At 52.9% G+C, this 18,848-nt stretch overlaps 1 protein-coding gene across 1 annotated transcript in view; it reads left to right on the top strand.

Moving 5' to 3' along the window:
* Positions 1 to 256: 256 nt before the first annotated feature.
* Positions 257 to 18,848, top strand: part of traf3ip1 (TNF receptor-associated factor 3 interacting protein 1) — a 48,180-nt gene continuing 29,588 nt past the window's right edge. The window contains exons 1-7 of the mRNA XM_072437694.1: positions 257 to 394; positions 570 to 638; positions 7,374 to 7,535; positions 7,600 to 7,689; positions 11,315 to 11,623; positions 13,428 to 13,475; positions 13,824 to 13,896. Of these exons, the coding sequence (XP_072293795.1) occupies positions 272 to 394; positions 570 to 638; positions 7,374 to 7,535; positions 7,600 to 7,689; positions 11,315 to 11,623; positions 13,428 to 13,475; positions 13,824 to 13,896 (874 nt within the window). The 5' untranslated portion in view covers positions 257 to 271. The remainder of the gene's footprint in view (positions 395 to 569; positions 639 to 7,373; positions 7,536 to 7,599; positions 7,690 to 11,314; positions 11,624 to 13,427; positions 13,476 to 13,823; positions 13,897 to 18,848) is intronic.

Genomic DNA, 18,848 nt, shown 5'->3' with positions numbered 1-18,848 from the left:
TCGCGTGCGCATGCGCAGTCCTCCTGACGACCATTGCGGATTGACATAGCAACGCTTCAGTTCAGTTCAGTTCACCGCCATGTCGCGCTCCTCACACCGGCTTTAGGAGCCTCTCTCCCGGACACCGCGCCTCCTTCTCCTCCTCAGCGCCTCCTTCTCCTCCTGAGCGCCTCCTTCTCCTCCTCAGCGCCTCCTTCTCCTCCTGAGCGCCTCCTTCTCCTCCTGAGCGCCTCCTTCTCCTCCTGAGCGCCTCCTTCTCCTCCTGAGCGCCATGGACGCGGCGCTGGTGAAGAAGACCCAGGAGAGCCTGGGCAGAGTGATAAAGAAGCCTCAGCTGAGTGAGAAGTATCTGAGGAAACCTCCTTTCAGGTTCCTCCATGACATCTTCACTGAGGTAAACATCTCCTCCTGCTTCTGTACCGCGTCGCCATGGAAACCCGCTGTGTGTCTTCTTCTGTGGTGTGTTACGTCACAGCCATAATCAGAAACATCTGAGCTTCTTTTTGTTCCTTCCACTGAAACTCACTCGTTTTAATCATGAAAATAATCCAAACGTTCTGATGTTTCAGGTGATTAAAGCTTCTGGATTCATGAAGGGGCTTTATTCTGAGGCCGAGCTGCAGTCGGACACCATCCAGGTCTGACCCGGTCTGACCCGGACTGACCCGGACTGACCCGGTCTGACCCGGACTGACCCGGACTGACCCGGTCTGACCCGGTCTGACCCGGACTGACCCGGACTGACCCGGTCTGACCCGGACTGACCCGGTCTGACCCGGACTGACCCGGACTGACCCGGACTGACCCGGACTAAACCAGGTCTGACCCGGACTGACCCGGACTGACCCGGACTGACCCGGACTGACCCGGTCTGACCCGGACTGACCCGGACTGACCCGGACTGACCCGGTCTGACCCGGACTGACCCGGACTGACCCGGACTGACCCGGACTGACCCGGTCTGACCCGGACTGACCCGGACTGACCCGGACTGACCCGGACTGACCCGGACTAAACCAGGACTAAACCAGGACTAAACCAGGACTAAACCAGGTCTAAACCAGGACTAAACCAGGTCTAAACCAGGTCTAAACCAGGTCTAAACCAGGACTAAACCAGGACTAAACCAGGTCTAAACCAGGTCTAAACCAGGACTAAACCAGGTCTAAACCAGGACTAAACCAGGTCTAAACCAGGACTAAACCAGGTCTAAACCAGGACTAAACCAGGACTAAACCAGGACTAAACCAGGTCTAAACCAGGTCTAAACCAGGACTAAACCAGGACTAAACCAGGTCTAAACCAGGTCTAAACCAGGACTAAACCAGGTCTGTGGTGTTACAGTTGCTATGGGAACACTCAGCACAGTCACAGTCAAATGCTGCCCTCTACTGGAGACATGCTGCTGTTACACGGACTCATTCATCAGAAAAGGTTTTTCACAAAGTCACTTTCTGACTGGAAGAGCAGAGGAGACCGTACACAGCCCTGTGGGACTCCTGTGCTGGTGGTCCCAGTGTGCACTGCCTCCTCGTGTTCCTCATGTCCTTCCTCCTCATGTCCTTCCTCTACATGTCCTTCCTCTACATGTCCTTCCTCTACATGTCCTTCCTCCTCATGTCCTTCCTCTACATGTCCTTCCTCCTCGTGTTCCTCATGTCCTTCCTCTACATGTCCTTCCTCCTCATGTCCTTCCTCTACATGTCCTTCCTCTTCATGTCCTTCCTCTTCGTGTCCTTCCTCTTTGTGTCCTTCCTCCTGGTGTCCTTCCTCTTCGTATCCTTCCTCTACATGTCCTTTCTCCTCCTGTCCTTCCTCTTTGTGTCCTTCCTCTTCATGTCCTTCCTCTTGGTGTCCTTCCTCTTTGTGTCCTTCCTCTTCGTGTCCTTCCTCTTCGTGTCCTTCCTCTTTGTGTCCTTCCTCCTGGTGTCCTTCCTCTTCGTATCCTTCCTCCTCGTGTCCTTCCTCCTTGTGTCCTTCCTCTTCATGTCCTTCCTCTTCATGTCCTTCCTCTTCATGTCCTTCCTCTTCGTGTCCTGCCTCTTCGTATCCTTCCTCCTCGTATCCTTCCTCCTCGTGTCCTTCTTCTTCATGTCCTTCCTCTTCATGTCCTTCCTCTTCGTGTCCTGCCTCTTCGTATCCTTCCTCCTCGTGTCCTTCCTCCTCGTGTCCTTCCTCCTCGTGTCCTTCCTCCTCGTGTCCTTCCTCCTCGTGTTCTTCCTCCTCGTGTTCTTCCGCCTCGTGTTCTTCCTCCTCGTGCTCCTCGTGTCCTTCCTCCTCGTGTCCTTCCTCCTCGTGTCCTTCCTCCTCGTGTCCTTCCTCCTCGTGTCCTTCCTCCTCGTGTTCTTCCTCCTCGTGTTCTTCCTCCTCGTGCTCCTCGTGTCCTTCCTCCTCGTGTCCTTCCTCTTCGTGTTCTTCTTCCTCGTGTCCTTCCTCTTCGTGTCCTTCCTCTTTATGTTCTTCCTCTTTATGTCCTTCCTCCTCGTGTTCTTCCTCCTCGTGTCCTTCCTCCTCGTGTCCTTCCTCCTCGTGTCCTTCCTCCTCGTGTCCTTCCTCCTCGTGCTCCTCGTGTTCTTCCTCCTCGTGCTCCTCGTGTTCTTCCTCCTCGTGTTCTTCCTCCTCGTGTCCTTCCTCCTCGTGTCCTTCCTCCTCGTGTCCTTCCTCCTCGTGTTCTTCCTCCTCGTGTTCTTCCTCCTCGTGCTCCTCGTGTCCTTCCTCCTCGTGTCCATCCTCTTCGTGTTCTTCTTCCTCGTGTCCTTCCTCTTTATGTTCTTCCTCTTTATGTCCTTCCTCCTCGTGTTCTTCCTCCTCGTGTTCTTCCTCCTCGTGCTCCTTGTGTCCTTCCTCCTCGTGTTCTTCCTCCTCGTGTTCTTCCTCCTCGTGTTCTTCCTCCTCGTGCTCCTCGTGTCCTTCCTCCTCGTGCTCCTTGTGTCCTTCCTCCTCGTGTTCTTCCTCCTCGTGTTCTTCCTCCTCGTGTTCTTCCTCCTCGTGCTCCTCGTGTCCTTCCTCCTCGTGTCCTTCCTCCTCGTGTCCTTCCTCCTCGTGTTCTTCTGCCTCGTGTTCTTCCTCCTCGTGCTCCTCGTGTTCTTCCTCCTCGTGTCCTTCCTCCTCGTGTCCTTCCTCTTCGTGTCCTGCCTCTTCGTGTCCTGCCTCTTCGTGTCCTTCCTCCTCGTGTCCTTCCTCCTCGTGTCCTTCCTCCTCGTGTCCTTCCTCCTCGTGTCCTTCCTCCTCGTGTTCTTCCTCCTCGTCCTCCTCGTGTCCTTCCTCCTCGTGTCCTTCCTCTTCGTGTTCTTCTTCCTCGTGTCCTTCCTCTTTATGTTCTTCCTCTTTATGTCCTTCCTCCTCGTGTTCTTCCTCCTCGTGTTCTTCCTCCTCGTCCTCCTCGTGTCCTTCCTCCTCGTGTCCTTCCTCTTCGTGTCCTTCCTCTTTATGTTCTTCCTCTTTATGTCCTTCCTCCTCGTGTTCTTCCTCCTCGTGTCCTTCCTCCTCGTGTCCTTCCTCCTCGTGTCCTTCCTCCTCGTGTCCTTCCTCCTCGTGCTCCTCGTGTTCTTCCTCCTCGTGCTCCTCGTGTTCTTCCTCCTCGTGTTCTTCCTCCTCGTGTCCTTCCTCCTCGTGTCCTTCCTCCTCGTGTCCTTCCTCCTCGTGTTCTTCCTCCTCGTGTTCTTCCTCCTCGTGCTCCTCGTGTCCTTCCTCCTCGTGTCCATCCTCTTCGTGTTCTTCTTCCTCGTGTCCTTCCTCTTCATGTCCTTCCTCTTTATGTCCTTCCTCTTTATGTTCTTCCTCTTTATGTCCTTCCTCCTCGTGTCCTTCCTCCTCGTGTCCTTCCTCCTCGTGTCCTTCCTCCTCGTGTCCTTCCTCCTCGTGTTCTTCCTCCTCGTGCTCCTCGTGTTCTTCCTCCTCGTGTTCTTCCTCCTCGTGTCCTTCCTCCTCGTGTTCTTCCTCCTCGTGTCCTTCCTCCTCGTGTCCTTCCTCCTCGTGTCCTTCCTCCTCGTGTTCTTCCTCCTCGTGCTCCTCGTGTCCTTCCTCCTCGTGTCCTTCCTCTTCGTGTTCTTCTTCCTCGTGTCCTTCCTCTTTATGTCCTTCCTCTTTATGTTCTTCCTCTTTATGTCCTTCCTCCTCGTGTCCTTCCTCCTCGTGTCCTTCCTCCTCGTGTCCTTCCTCCTCGTGTTCTTCCTCCTCGTGCTCCTCGTGTTCTTCCTCCTCGTGTCCTTCCTCCTCGTGTCCTTCCTCCTCGTGTTCTTCCTCCTCGTGTCCTTCCTCTTCGTGTCCTTCCTCTTCATGTCCTGCCTCCTCGTGTCCTTCCTCCTCGTGTTCTTCCTCCTCGTGCTCCTCGTGTCCTTCCTCCTCGTGTCCTTCCTCCTCGTGTCCTTCCTCCTCGTGTTCTTCCGCCTCGTGTTCTTCCTCCTCGTGCTCCTCGTGTTCTTCCTCCTCGTGTCCTTCCTCCTCGTGTCCTTCCTCCTCGTGTTCTTCCTCCTCGTGTCCTTCCTCTTCGTGTCCTTCCTCTTCATGTCCTGCCTCTTCGTGTCCTTCCTCCTCGTGTCCTTCCTCCTCGTGTCCTTCCTCCTCGTGTCCTTCCTCCTCGTGTCCTTCCTCCTCGTGTCCTTCCTCTTCGTGTCCTGCCTCTTCGTGTCCTTCCTCCTCGTGTCCTTCCTCCTCGTGTCCTTCCTCCTCGTGTTCTTCCTCCTCGTGTTCTTCCTCCTCGTGCTCCTCGTGTCCTTCCTCCTCGTGTCCTTCCTCTTCGTGTCCTTCCTCTTTATGTTCTTCCTCTTTATGTCCTTCCTCCTCGTGTCCTTCCTCCTCGTGTCCTTCCTCTTCGTGTTCTTCTTCCTCGTGTCCTTCCTCTTCATGTCCTTCCTCTTTATGTTCTTCCTCTTTAGGTCCTTCCTCCTCGTGTTCTTCCCCCTCGTGTCCTTCCTCCTCGTGTCCTTCCTCCTCGTGTCCTTCCTCCTCGTGTTCTTCCTCCTCGTGCTCCTCGTGTCCTTCCTCCTCGTGTCCTTCCTCTTCGTGTTCTTCTTCCTCGTGTCCTTCCTCTTTATGTCCTTCCTCTTTATGTTCTTCCTCTTTATGTCCTTCCTCCTCGTGTCCTTCCTCCTCGTGTCCTTCCTCCTCGTGTCCTTCCTCCTCGTGTTCTTCCTCCTCGTGCTCCTCGTGTTCTTCCTCCTCGTGTCCTTCCTCCTCGTGTCCTTCCTCCTCGTGTTCTTCCTCCTCGTGTCCTTCCTCTTCGTGTCCTTCCTCTTCATGTCCTGCCTCCTCGTGTCCTTCCTCCTCGTGTTCTTCCTCCTCGTGCTCCTCGTGTCCTTCCTCCTCGTGTCCTTCCTCCTCGTGTCCTTCCTCCTCGTGTTCTTCCGCCTCGTGTTCTTCCTCCTCGTGCTCCTCGTGTTCTTCCTCCTCGTGTCCTTCCTCCTCGTGTCCTTCCTCCTCGTGTTCTTCCTCCTCGTGTCCTTCCTCTTCGTGTCCTTCCTCTTCATGTCCTGCCTCTTCGTGTCCTTCCTCCTCGTGTCCTTCCTCCTCGTGTCCTTCCTCCTCGTGTCCTTCCTCCTCGTGTCCTTCCTCCTCGTGTCCTTCCTCTTCGTGTCCTTCCTCCTCGTGTCCTTCCTCCTCGTGTCCTTCCTCCTCGTGTTCTTCCTCCTCGTGTTCTTCCTCCTCGTGCTCCTCGTGTCCTTCCTCCTCGTGTCCTTCCTCTTCGTGTCCTTCCTCTTTATGTTCTTCCTCTTTATGTCCTTCCTCCTCGTGTCCTTCCTCCTCGTGTCCTTCCTCTTCGTGTTCTTCTTCCTCGTGTCCTTCCTCTTCATGTCCTTCCTCTTTATGTTCTTCCTCTTTAGGTCCTTCCTCCTCGTGTTCTTCCCCCTCGTGTCCTTCCTCCTCGTGTCCTTCCTCCTCGTGTCCTTCCTCCTCGTGTTCTTCCTCCTCGTGCTCCTCGTGTCCTTCCTCCTCGTGTCCTTCCTCTTCGTGTTCTTCTTCCTCGTGTCCTTCCTCTTCATGTCCTTCCTCTTCGTGTCCTGCCTCTTCGTGTCCTGCCTCTTCGTGTCCTTCCTCCTCGTGTCCTTCCTCCTCGTGTTCTTCCTCCTCGTGTTCTTCCTCCTCGTGTCCTTCCTCCTCGTGTTCTTCCTCCTCGTGTTCTTCCTCCTCGTGCTCCTCGTGTTCTTCCTCCTCGTGTTCTTCCTCCTCGTGTCCTTCCTCCTCGTGTTCTTCCTCCTCGTGTTCTTCCTCCTCGTGCTCCTCGTGTCCTTCCTCCTCGTGTCCTTCCTCTTCGTGTTCTTCTTCCTCGTGTCCTTCCTCTTCATGTTCTTCCTCTTTATGTTCTTCCTCTTTATGTCCTTCCTCCTCGTGTTCTTCCTCCTCGTGTTCTTCCTCCTCGTGTTCTTCCTCCTCGTGTTCTTCCTCCTCGTGTTCTTCCGCCTCGTGTTCTTCCTCCTCGTGTTCTTCCTCCTCGTGTCCTTCCTCCTCGTGTCCTTCCTCCTCGTGTCCTTCCTCCTCGTGTCCTTCCGCCTCGTGTCCTTCCTCCTCGTGTCCTTCCTCCTCGTGTCCTTCCTCTTCGTGTCCTGCCTCCTCGTGTCCTTCCTCCTCGTGTCCTTCCTCCTCGTGTCCTTCCTCCTCGTGTTCTTCCTCCTCGTGTTCTTCCTCCTCGTGTTCTTCCTCCTCGTGCTCCTCGTGTCCTTCCTCCTCGTGTCCTTCCTCTTCGTGTTCTTCTTCCTCGTGTCCTTCCTCTTCATGTCCTTCCTCTTTATGTTCTTCCTCTTTATGTTCTTCCTCTTTATGTCCTTCCTCCTCGTGTTCTTCCTCCTCGTGCTCCTCGTGTCCATCCTCCTCGTGTCCTTCCTCCTCGTGTCCTTCCTCCTCGTGTTCTTCCTCCTCGTGTCCTTCCTCTTCATGTCCTTCCTCTTCGTGTCCTGCCTCTTCGTGTCCTTCCTCCTCGTGTCCTTCCTCCTCGTGTCCTTCCTCCTCGTGTTCTTCCTCCTCGTGTTCTTCCTCCTCGTGTTCTTCCTCCTCGTGTTCTTCCTCCTCGTGCTCCTCGTGTCCTTCCTCCTCGTGTCCTTCCTCTTCGTGTTCTTCTTCCTCGTGTCCTTCCTCTTCGTGTCCTTCCTCTTTATGTTCTTCCTCTTTATGTTCTTCCTCCTCGTGTTCTTCCTCCTCGTGTTCTTCCTCCTCGTGCTCCTCGTGTTCTTCCTCCTCGTGTTCTTCCCCCTCGTGTTCTTCCTCCTCGTGCTCCTCGTGTTCTTCCTCCTCGTGTTCTTCCTCCTCGTGTTCTTCCTCCTCGTGCTCCTCGTGTTCTTCCTCCTCGTGTTCTTCCTCCTCGTGTTCTTCCTCCTCGTGTTCTTCCTCCTCGTGCTCCTCGTGTTCTTCATCCTTGTGTCCTTCCTCCTCTTCCTCAGGAGCGCGTGGCTAAGATGGCGTTCCTGCAGAAGGCCATAGACGTGGTGGTTCTGGTGTCAGGAGAACCTCTGTCCGTGAAACCCGCTCGAGTCGTGGCCGGACAAGAAGCGGAGAAGACCAACGAGCTGCTGCAGGCCATCGCCCTCTGCTGCCTGAACAAGGTACTGCTGCATGAACGCTCAGAGAGATCCGGAGTCTAACCCACAACCTCTTGTTCCGTGCCAGCGCTCGAGTGAAGACGCCGTGAGGAGAGTTCTGTCTGGAGACCAACCTCAGGAGCGAGAGGAGCAAGGGGAGGAGCCTCGAGGAGCTGAGGTGAGTGCGGCCACAAACAGGAAGTGCAGTTGGATCCTGGGACGGGTTTAGGTGATGTTCACGTGCTGCTCGGGAACTCGCCTGAAGCTCACACAGAACAGAAGCTGCTCGACATCGCCACCTGCTGGAGACGGAGCGACATGGCCATGTTTAGAGCCTGGTGGTGGAGTGGTTAAGGCGGCAGCACGTATGCCACGGTCCATGTGACGTTGCAGTGTTGCCGCATGCCTTCCCTTCTCTCATCCCCATTTCATCCTGGACGTCCTGTCTAATAAAGCTTTTGGGTCCAAAAAGAAAAAAGACAAATCGGATCAAAAGGTTTCACGCGCTCTGGCGAAACGTTTCACTGCAGTTTCTTTTGAACAGGTTTGTACCAAACGACCCGACTGTTTACTTCAGTTCGCTAATGTTACATTAAACCTGCTTTCTAGCTAGCTAATGTATAGCTTTGGAAAAAGCTAACAACAACAAAACTGTTAAACACTGTTAAAGAGCGACTCAAAATACAGACTTTGTGAGATAAAAATCTGATGCATTCAAAGAAGTATTTCTGAAACTAATCTTCTTTGTTACACTAACATCCCTGTAAAGCATAAGAGAAGCACAAACCATGGCAGGAGTTAAAGAGGACATCTTGTTCAAAAAGAGAATCCTCTTTAAACACAAACGGAGGTTGAACGTTATGACGTAGAGCCGCTTGTTGAAGCCAGGGGGCGACATCAGCCCTACTCCTTCTGATGCTGATCAGGTACTCATCAGTGATGAGGAGCTGCACCAGCTAACGACAGGAGTTACATGGCCCATTACAGGGCTGTTGAGGGCAACAAAGAAGATTAGTTCAGGTAAAACTCACAGTGCAAACATATATATAAACAGGACCATCTATTATCAGGAAGCTCCGCTCAGTGGGCGGGGCTTACTCTCAAAATGTCCAGATGATACAACTGAAGCTTTTTCGACGATGGAACATCCTGCTGGACAAATGAAGCAACAATGTAATTTCCCCATGTGGGACAATAAAGGATTATCTTATCTTATCTTATCCAATGAAATACATTCATTACAGTTTACAAAGTATCGTCTGAGACATTAGCTTCACAGAGCATGTTCTCCTCTATCAGATGTTCTGCTGCGAGTGCTGAACCTGAGAAACACGTGTAGAGTGTGAAAACATCACATCCTAAAACACCCTTGATCACCCTTGGATGGCCTTGGACGGCCTTTGTCACCCTTGGAGGGCCTTGGCCACCCTTGGTCACCCTTGGACGCCCTTGGCCACCCTTGGTCACCTTTGGACGGCCTTGGTCACCCTTGCACGGCCTTGGTCACCCTTGGACAGCCTTGATCACCCTTGGCCGTCCTTGGTCACCCTTGGACGCCCTTGGTCACCTTTGGTCAGCCTTGGACGCCCTTGGCCACCCTTGGTCACCTTTGGACGGCCTTGGTCACCCTTGGACGGCCTTGGTCACCCTTGGACGGCCTTGGTCACCCTTGGACGGCCTTGGTCACCCTTGGACAGCCTTAGTCACCCTTGGCCGTCCTTGGTCACCCTTGGACGCCCTTGGTCACCTTTGGTCACCCTTGGGTGCCCTTGGCCACCCTTGGTCACCCTTGGACGCCCTTGGTTACCCTTGGACGGCCTTGGTCACCATCGGTCACCCTTGGACGGCCTTTGGTCACCCTTGGACAGCCTTGATCACCGTTGAACGTCCTTGGTCACCCTTGGACGCCCTTGGTCACCTTTGGTCACCCTTGGACGCCCTTGGCCACCCTTGGACGCCCTTGGCCACCCTTGGACGCCCTTGGCCACCCTTGGACGCCCTTGGCCACCCTTGGTCACCATTGGACGGACTTGGTCACCCTTGGACAGCCTTGATCACCCTTGGACAGCCTTGATCACCCTTGGTCACCCTTGAACGGCCTTGGTCACCCTTGGACGGCCTTGGTCTCCCTTGGACGCCCTTGGCCACCCTTGGTCACCCTTGGACGGCCTTGATCACCCTTGGTCACCCTTGGTCACCCTTGGACGCCCTTGGTTACCCTTGGTCACCCTTGGACGACCTTGGCCACCCTTGGTCACCATTGGACGGCCTTGGTCACCCTTGGCCGTCCTTGGTCACCCTTGGACGCCCTTGGTCACACTTGGTCATCCTTGGACGGCCTTGGTCACCCTTGGATGGCCTTGGTCACCCTTGGCCACTCTTGGTCATCCTTGGCCACACTTGGTCACCCTTGGACGGCCTTGGTCACCCTTTGATGGCCTCGGTCACCCTTGGCCACCCTTGGAAGCCCTTGGCCGCCCTTGGAAGCCCTTGGCCACCCTTGGCTGCCCTTGGCCGCCCTTGGCTTCCCTTCGCCCCCCTTGGCTGCCCTTGGCCGCCCTTGGTCACCCTTGGACGGCCTTGGTCACCCTTGGCCAACCTTGGATGGCCTTGGTCACCCCTGGTCTTCCCTGGTCGCCCTTAGTCGGCCTTGGCCGCCATTGGTCGCCCTTGGATGCCCTTGAACACCCTTGATCACCCTTGGCCACCCTTGGATGCCCTTGGACGCCCTTGGTTGCCCTTGGTAGCCCTTGCCCGCCCTTTGACGGCCTTGGTCACCCTTTGACGGCCTTGGTCACCCTTGGCAACCCTTGGTCGGCCTTGGAAGGCCTTGGACGCCCTTGGAAGGCCATGGACGCCCTTGGTCACCCTTGGACGCCCTTGGTCACCCTTGGACGCCCTTGGTCACCTATGGACGGCCTTGGTCACCCTTGGACGGCCTTGGTCACCCTTGGACTTCCTTGGTCACCCTTGGACTGCCTTGGTCACCCTTGGCTGCCCTTGGTCACCCTTGGATGGCCTTGGCCACCCTTGGTCACACTTGGTCACACTCGGTCGCCCTTGGCCACCCTTGGTCACACTTGGTCACCCTTGGATGGCCTCGGTCACCCTTGGTCACCCTTGGCCAACCTTGGTCACCCTTGGATGGCCTTGGTCACCCTTGGATGGCCTTGGTCACCCTTGGCCACTCTTGGTCACCCTTGGATGGCCTTGGTCACCCTTGGATGGCCTTGGTCACCCTTGGCCACTCTTGGTCACCCTTTGGTCACCCTTGGCCATCCATGGCCACCCTTGGACAGCCTTGGCCACCCATGGACGGCCTTGGCCACCCTTGGACGGCCTTGGTCACCCTTGGATGGCCTTGGTCACCCTTGGTCACCCTTGGACGGCCTTGATCACCCTTGGTCGGCCTTGGTCACCCTTGGTCACCTTTTGGACGGCCTTGGTCACCCTTGGGCAACCTTGGTCACCCTTGGACGGCCTTGGCCACCCTTGGACGGCCTTGGCCACCCTTGGACGGCCTTGGTCACCCTTGGACGGCCTTGGTCACCCTTGGACGGCCTTGGTCACCCTTGGATGGCCTTGGTCACCCTTGGTCACCCTTGGTCACCCTTGGTCACCCTTGGACGGCCTTGATCACCCTTGGTCGGCCTTGGTCACCCTTGGACGGCCTTGGTCACCCTTGGACGGCCTTGGTCACCCTTGGATGGCCTTGGTCACCCTTGGTCACCCTTGGTCGCCCTTGGTCACCACGAGTCTCCAAACGTCTCCAAACTCTTTTTCTACTGTTAATGTGTTCACAGGTCAAGAGCAAGAGAACTAAAGCAGAAGACGGACACAAGAGCGGAGAGGCAGAACGACGACCGAAAGAGAGAGCAGAGGAGAAAGAGAGAAGGGAAAAGAGAGAGGAGAGAGGAAAGGAGAGAGAGAGACGAGAAGAGAAGGGAGAGGAACGAGAGAAGAAGGAAAAGCGAGAGAAGAGCAAAGAGAAGACACGCTCCACTGACAGAGAACGAGACAGAAAAGAAGAAAAGGAGAGAGAGCGGAGGAGGAGAGAGAAGGATCAGGACAGAACCAGGTCCAAACCCAGAGAAGAAGCTCCTCCCACTCAGGTGAGCCGGTCTCAGGTTCATTTATGTTCTAGACCAGGTTCTGACCTTTTTGGAGGTTCTGACCTTTTTGGAGGTTCTGACCTTTTTGGAGGTTCTGACCTTTTTGGAGGTTCTGACCTTTTTGGAGCGCATTCAGCGTACACTTCTTAACTGGAAAAATAAAATGTTTTTTTTCAAATTCTAAACATATATATTTGACTTTATTATCACTGATTTCAAAGAGCCACATTTTCACACAAAAACATAATATGAATATTTACTGCAAATCAGTGACTTTTTCAGTTTTCTCTCACAGACAGAAGTGTCACTCACAGACAGAAGTGTCACTCACAGACAGAAGTGTCACTCACAGACAGAAGTGTCTCTCACAGACAGAAGTGTCTCTCACAGACAGAAGTGTCACTCACAGACAGAAGTGTCACTCACAGACAGAAGTGTCTCTCACAGACAGAAGTGTCTCTCACAGACAGAAGTGTCTCTCACAGACAGAAGTGTCTCTCACAGACAGAAGTGTCTCTCACAGACAGAAGTGTCACTCACATGTCAAAGTCTGTTCCTTTTCTTCATTTTTATGTCCAGCCTCCAAAAGGATCAAAGATATGATATGATATTATAGTAGTTATAGAAAAGGACAAGGAAATGGCCCCAGAGGCCGACCTTTTGGCCCTTTTGGGGCCAGGCTGGTACCATGTCTTAGATATAAGGCATTGATTCAGTGTCTGGGGCTCTGGCCTGGTCCTTTAGGTCCTGTTAGGTCCTGTTAGGTCCTGTTAGGTCCTGTTAGGTCCTGTTAGGTCCTGTTAGGTCCTTTAGGTCCTTTAGGTCCTGTTAGGTCCTGTTAGGTCCTGTTAGGTCCTTTAGGTCCTGTTAGGTCCTTTAGGTCCTGTTAGGTCCTGTTAGGTCCTGTTAGGTCCTGTTAGGTCCTTTAGGTCCTGTTAGGTCCTGTTAGGTCATGTTAGGTCCTGTTAGGTCCTTTAGGTCCTGTTAGGTCCTTTGGGTCCTTTAGGTCCTTTAGGTCCTGTTAGGTCCTGTTAGGTCCTTTAGGTCCTGTTAGGTCCTGTTAGGTCCTTTAGGTCCTGTTAGGTCCTTTAGGTCCTGTTAGGTCCTTTAGGTCCTGTTAGGTCCTGTTAGGTCCTTTAGGTCCTTTAGGTCCTGTTAGATCCTTTAGGTCCTTTAGGTCCTTTAGGTCCTTTAGGTCCTGTTAGGTCCTTTAGGTCCTGTTAGGTCCTGTTAGGTCCTGTTAGGTCCTGTTAGGTCCTGTTAGGTCCTTTAGGTCCTGTTAGGTCCTGTTAGGTCCTTTAGGTCCTGTTAGGTCCTGTTAGGTCCTGTTAGGTCCTTTAGGTCCTGTTAGGTCCTTTAGGTCCTGTTGGGTCCTTTAGGTCATGTTAGGTCCTGTTAGGTCCTGTTAGGTCCTTTAGGTCCTGTTAGGTCCTGTTAGGTCCTTTAGGTCCTGTTAGGTCCTGTTAGGTCCTGTTGGGTCCTTTAGGTCATGTTAGGTCCTGTTAGGTCCTGTTAGGTCCTGTTAGGTCTTGTTAGGTCCTTTAGGTCCTTCAGGTGCAGCTAGTCTTTGACTTTGATTCAGTCTAAAATATTAAGAAAGAAAGAACAGGACGTACATCACGACAGTCTCAAGTCGACCACCACCAGGGGCCACACGGGCCCCTGGGGTTCCATTGAACCCAGGATAAGAACCACTCTTTAGACATTTATATTAATAATTGTGAGGATTAGAAACAATAAAAGCTGAAATGTCCAACTTTATGTGACAAAACAATAGTGTTAAACTGTAAACCTGTGTTTTCAGGTGAAGAGTGAAGAGCCTCAGAACATCGGCCCCGAGGAGCCTCCACCTGTAAGAACCAGGACCAGGACCTGGACCTGGACCGGGACCTGGACCTGGACCGGGACCAGGACCTGGACCGGGACCGGGACCTGGACTCAGAGTCTGAATGTTTTTATAGAATAACACACACAGAAGTATCAAACTTGCAGAATATTATAATAATATTATAATGATGAATATTATAACTAGAAACTTATGGCACAAGTCAATTTGTGAAATGTCTATAAAGTATTTGAAACTTTGAAAAACTCAAAAAGTGAAATGATTGTTTTGAGAATCAAATATTGGATTGAAAGTGCTTTTATTTTGAAAAACCTCTGATAAATGTGTAAAACTGAAACTCTGAACTTTCCTCAGGCAGAAAGTTCAGTTCGAATCCCCCGACCATCGTCAGCCAAAGGCCAGAGACGCAGAGCCCGGGCGGGTCAGGGTACGACAACACACCACGACACACAACACAACACAACACACCACGACAACACACCACAACACACAACACAACACACCACGACACACCACGACAACACACCACAACACACCACGACAACACACCACAACACACAACACAACACACCACACCACGACAACACACCACAACACACCACAACACACCACGACAACACACCACAACACACAACACACCACAACACACCACGACAACACACCACAACACACCACGACAACACACCACAACACACAACACAACACACCACACCACGACAACACACCACAACACACCACGACACACACCACAACACACCACGACACACACCACAACACACAACACACCACAACACACCACGACAACACACCACAACACACCACGACAACACACCACAACACACAACACAACACACCACACCACGACAACACACCACAACACACCACGACACACACCACAACACACCACGACACACACCACAACACACAACACAACACACCACGACAACACACCACAACACACAACACAACACACCACGACACACCACGACAACACACCACGACACACAACACAACACACCACGACACACCACGACAACACACCACGACACACCACGACAACACACCACAACACACAACACACCACAACACACCACGACAACACACCACAACACACAACACAACACACCACGACAAACACCACAACACACCACGACACACAACACAACACACCACGACACACCACGACAACACACCACAACACACAACACACCACAACACACCACGACAACACACCACAACACACAACACAACACACCACGACAAACACCACAACACACCACGACACACCACGACAACACACCACGACACACAACACAACACACCACGACACACCACGACAACACACCACAACACACAACACAACACACCACGACAACACACCACAACACACAACACAACACACCACGACAACACACCACAACACACAACACAACACACCACGACACACCACGACAACACACCACGACACACCACGACAACACACCACAACACACAACACACCACACCACAACACACAACACACCACAACACACCACGACAACACACCACAACACACCACGACAACACACCACAACACACAACACAACACACCACACCACGACAACACACCACAACACACCACGACACACACCACAACACACCACAACACACAACACAACACACCACGACAACACACCACAACACACAACACAACACACCACGACACACCACGACAACACACCACGACACACAACACAACACACCACGACACACCACCACAACACACAACACAACACAACACAACACACCACGACAACACACCACAACACACAACACAACACAGCACGACACACCACGACAACACACCACGACACACCACGACAACACACCACAACACACAACACACCACAACACACCACGACAACACACCACAACACACCACGACAACACACCACAACACACAACACAACACACCACACCACGACAACACACCACAACACACCACGACACACACCACAACACACCACGACACACACCACAACACACAACACACCACGACAACACACCACAACACACAACACAACACACCACGACACACCACGACAACACACCACGACACACAACACAACACACCACGACACACCACGACAACACACCACGACACACCACGACAACACACCACAACACACAACACACCACAACACACCACGACAACACACCACAACACACAACACAACACACCACGACAAACACCACAACACACCACGACACACAACACAACACACCACAACACACACCACAACACACACCACGACACACACCACAACACACAACACACCACAACACACACCACAACACACCACAACACACCACGACACACAACACAACACACCACAACACACCACGACAACAAACCACAACACACAACACAACACACCACGACACACCACGACAACACACCACGACACACAACACAACACACCACAACACACACCACAACACACCACGACACACAACACAACACACCACAACACACACCACAACACACACCACGACACACACCACAACACACCACACAACACAACACACCACGACACACACCACAACACACCACAACACACAACACACCACAACACACCACAACACAACACACCACAACACACACCACAACACACACCACGACAACACACCACAACACACCACAACACACACCACAACACACACCACGACAACACACCACAACACACACCACAACACACACCACGACACCACAACACACCACAACACACCACAACACACCACAACACACCACAACACACCACAACACACCACGACACACACCACAACACACACCACAAAACACCACGACACACACCACGACAACACACCACAACACACCACAACACACAACACACCACGACACACACCACAACACACAACGACACACACCACAACACACACCACAACACACACCACAACACACACCACAACACACACCACGACAACACACCACAACACACCACGACACACACCACAACACACCACGACACACAGCACAACACACAACACAACACACCACGACACACACCACTACACACCACGACACACACCACAACACACACCACAACACACACCATGACAACACACCACGACCACACACCACACACCACAACACACACCACAACACACACCACAACACACACCACAACACACACCACAACACACCACACCACGACAACACACCACAACACACAACACAACACACCACACCACGACAACACACCACAACACACCACGACAACACAACACAACACACCACGACAACACACCACAACACACCACGACACACAACACAACACACCACAACACACACCACAACACACACCACGACAGACACCACAACACACAACACACCACAACACACACCACAACACACCACAACACACCACGACACACAACACAACACACCACAACACACCACGACAACACACCACAACACACAACACAACACACCACGACACACCACGACAACACACCACGACACACAACACAACACACCACAACACACACCACAACACACCACGACACACAACACAACACACCACAACACACACCACAACACACACCACGACACACACCACAACACACCACACAACACAACACACCACGACACACACCACAACACACCACAACACACAACACACCACAACACACCACAACACAACACACCACAACACACACCACAACACACACCACGACAACACACCACAACACACCACAACACACACCACAACACACACCACGACAACACACCACAACACACACCACAACACACCACGACACCACAACACACCACGACACACACCACAACACACACCACAAAACACCACGACACACACCACGACAACACACCACAACACACCACAACACACAACACACCACGACACACACCACAACACACAACGACACACACCACAACACACACCACAACACACACCACAACACACACCACAACACACACCACGACAACACACCACAACACACCACGACACACACCACAACACACCACGACACACACCACAACACACAACACAACACACCACGACACACACCAATACACACCACGACACACACCACAACACACACCACAACACACACCATGACAACACACCACGACCACACACCACACACCACAACACACACCACAACACACACCACAACACACACCACAACACACACCACAACACACCACACCACGACAACACACCACAACACACAACACAACACACCACACCACGACAACACACCACAACACACCACGACAACACAACACAACACACCACGACAACACACCACAACACACCACGACAACACACCACAACACACAACACAACACACCACGACACACCACGACAACACACCACGACACACCACGACAACACACCACAACACACCACAACACACCACGACACAACACACAACACACCACAACACACCACGACAACACACCACAACACACAACACAACACACCACGACACACCACGACAACACCCCACAACACACAACACAACACACCACACCACGACAACACACCACAACACACAACACAACACACCACGACACACCACGACAACACACCACGACACACCACGACAACACACCACAACACACAACACACCACAACACACCACGACAATACACCACAACACACAACACAACACACCACGACACACACCACAACACACCACGACACACCACGACAACACACCACGACACACCACGACAACACACCACAACACACAACACACCACAACACACCACGACAATACACCACAACACACAACACAACACACCACAACACACACCACAACACACACCACGACACACACCACAACACACCACAACACACAACACACCACAACACACCACAACACACACCACAACACACACCACAACACACCACGACACACACCACAACACACCACGACACACAACACACCACACAACACAACACACCACGACACACACCACAACACACCACAACACACCACAACACACAACACACCACAACACACCACAACACACAACACAACACACACCACGACAACACACCACAACACACAACACAACACACCACGACACACACCACAGCACACCACGAAACACACCACAACACACCACAACACACACCACAACACACACCACGACAACACACCACAACACACACCACAACACACACCACGACAACACACCACAACACACCACAACACACCACAACACACCACAACACACACCACAACACACACCACGACAACACACCACAACACACCACAACACACCACAACACACCACGACACACACCACAACACACACCACAACACACACCACGACACACACCA

This window comes from Eucyclogobius newberryi, unplaced genomic scaffold (assembly GCF_026437365.1).
Source record: "Eucyclogobius newberryi isolate DKJ021-1_F unplaced genomic scaffold, fEucNew1.0.hap1 SCAF_80, whole genome shotgun sequence".
Lineage (NCBI taxonomy): Eukaryota > Metazoa > Chordata > Actinopteri > Gobiiformes > Gobiidae > Eucyclogobius > Eucyclogobius newberryi.
The sequence above is the reverse complement of the archived record's forward strand: the minus strand, read 5'-3'. Positions and strand labels throughout refer to the sequence as shown.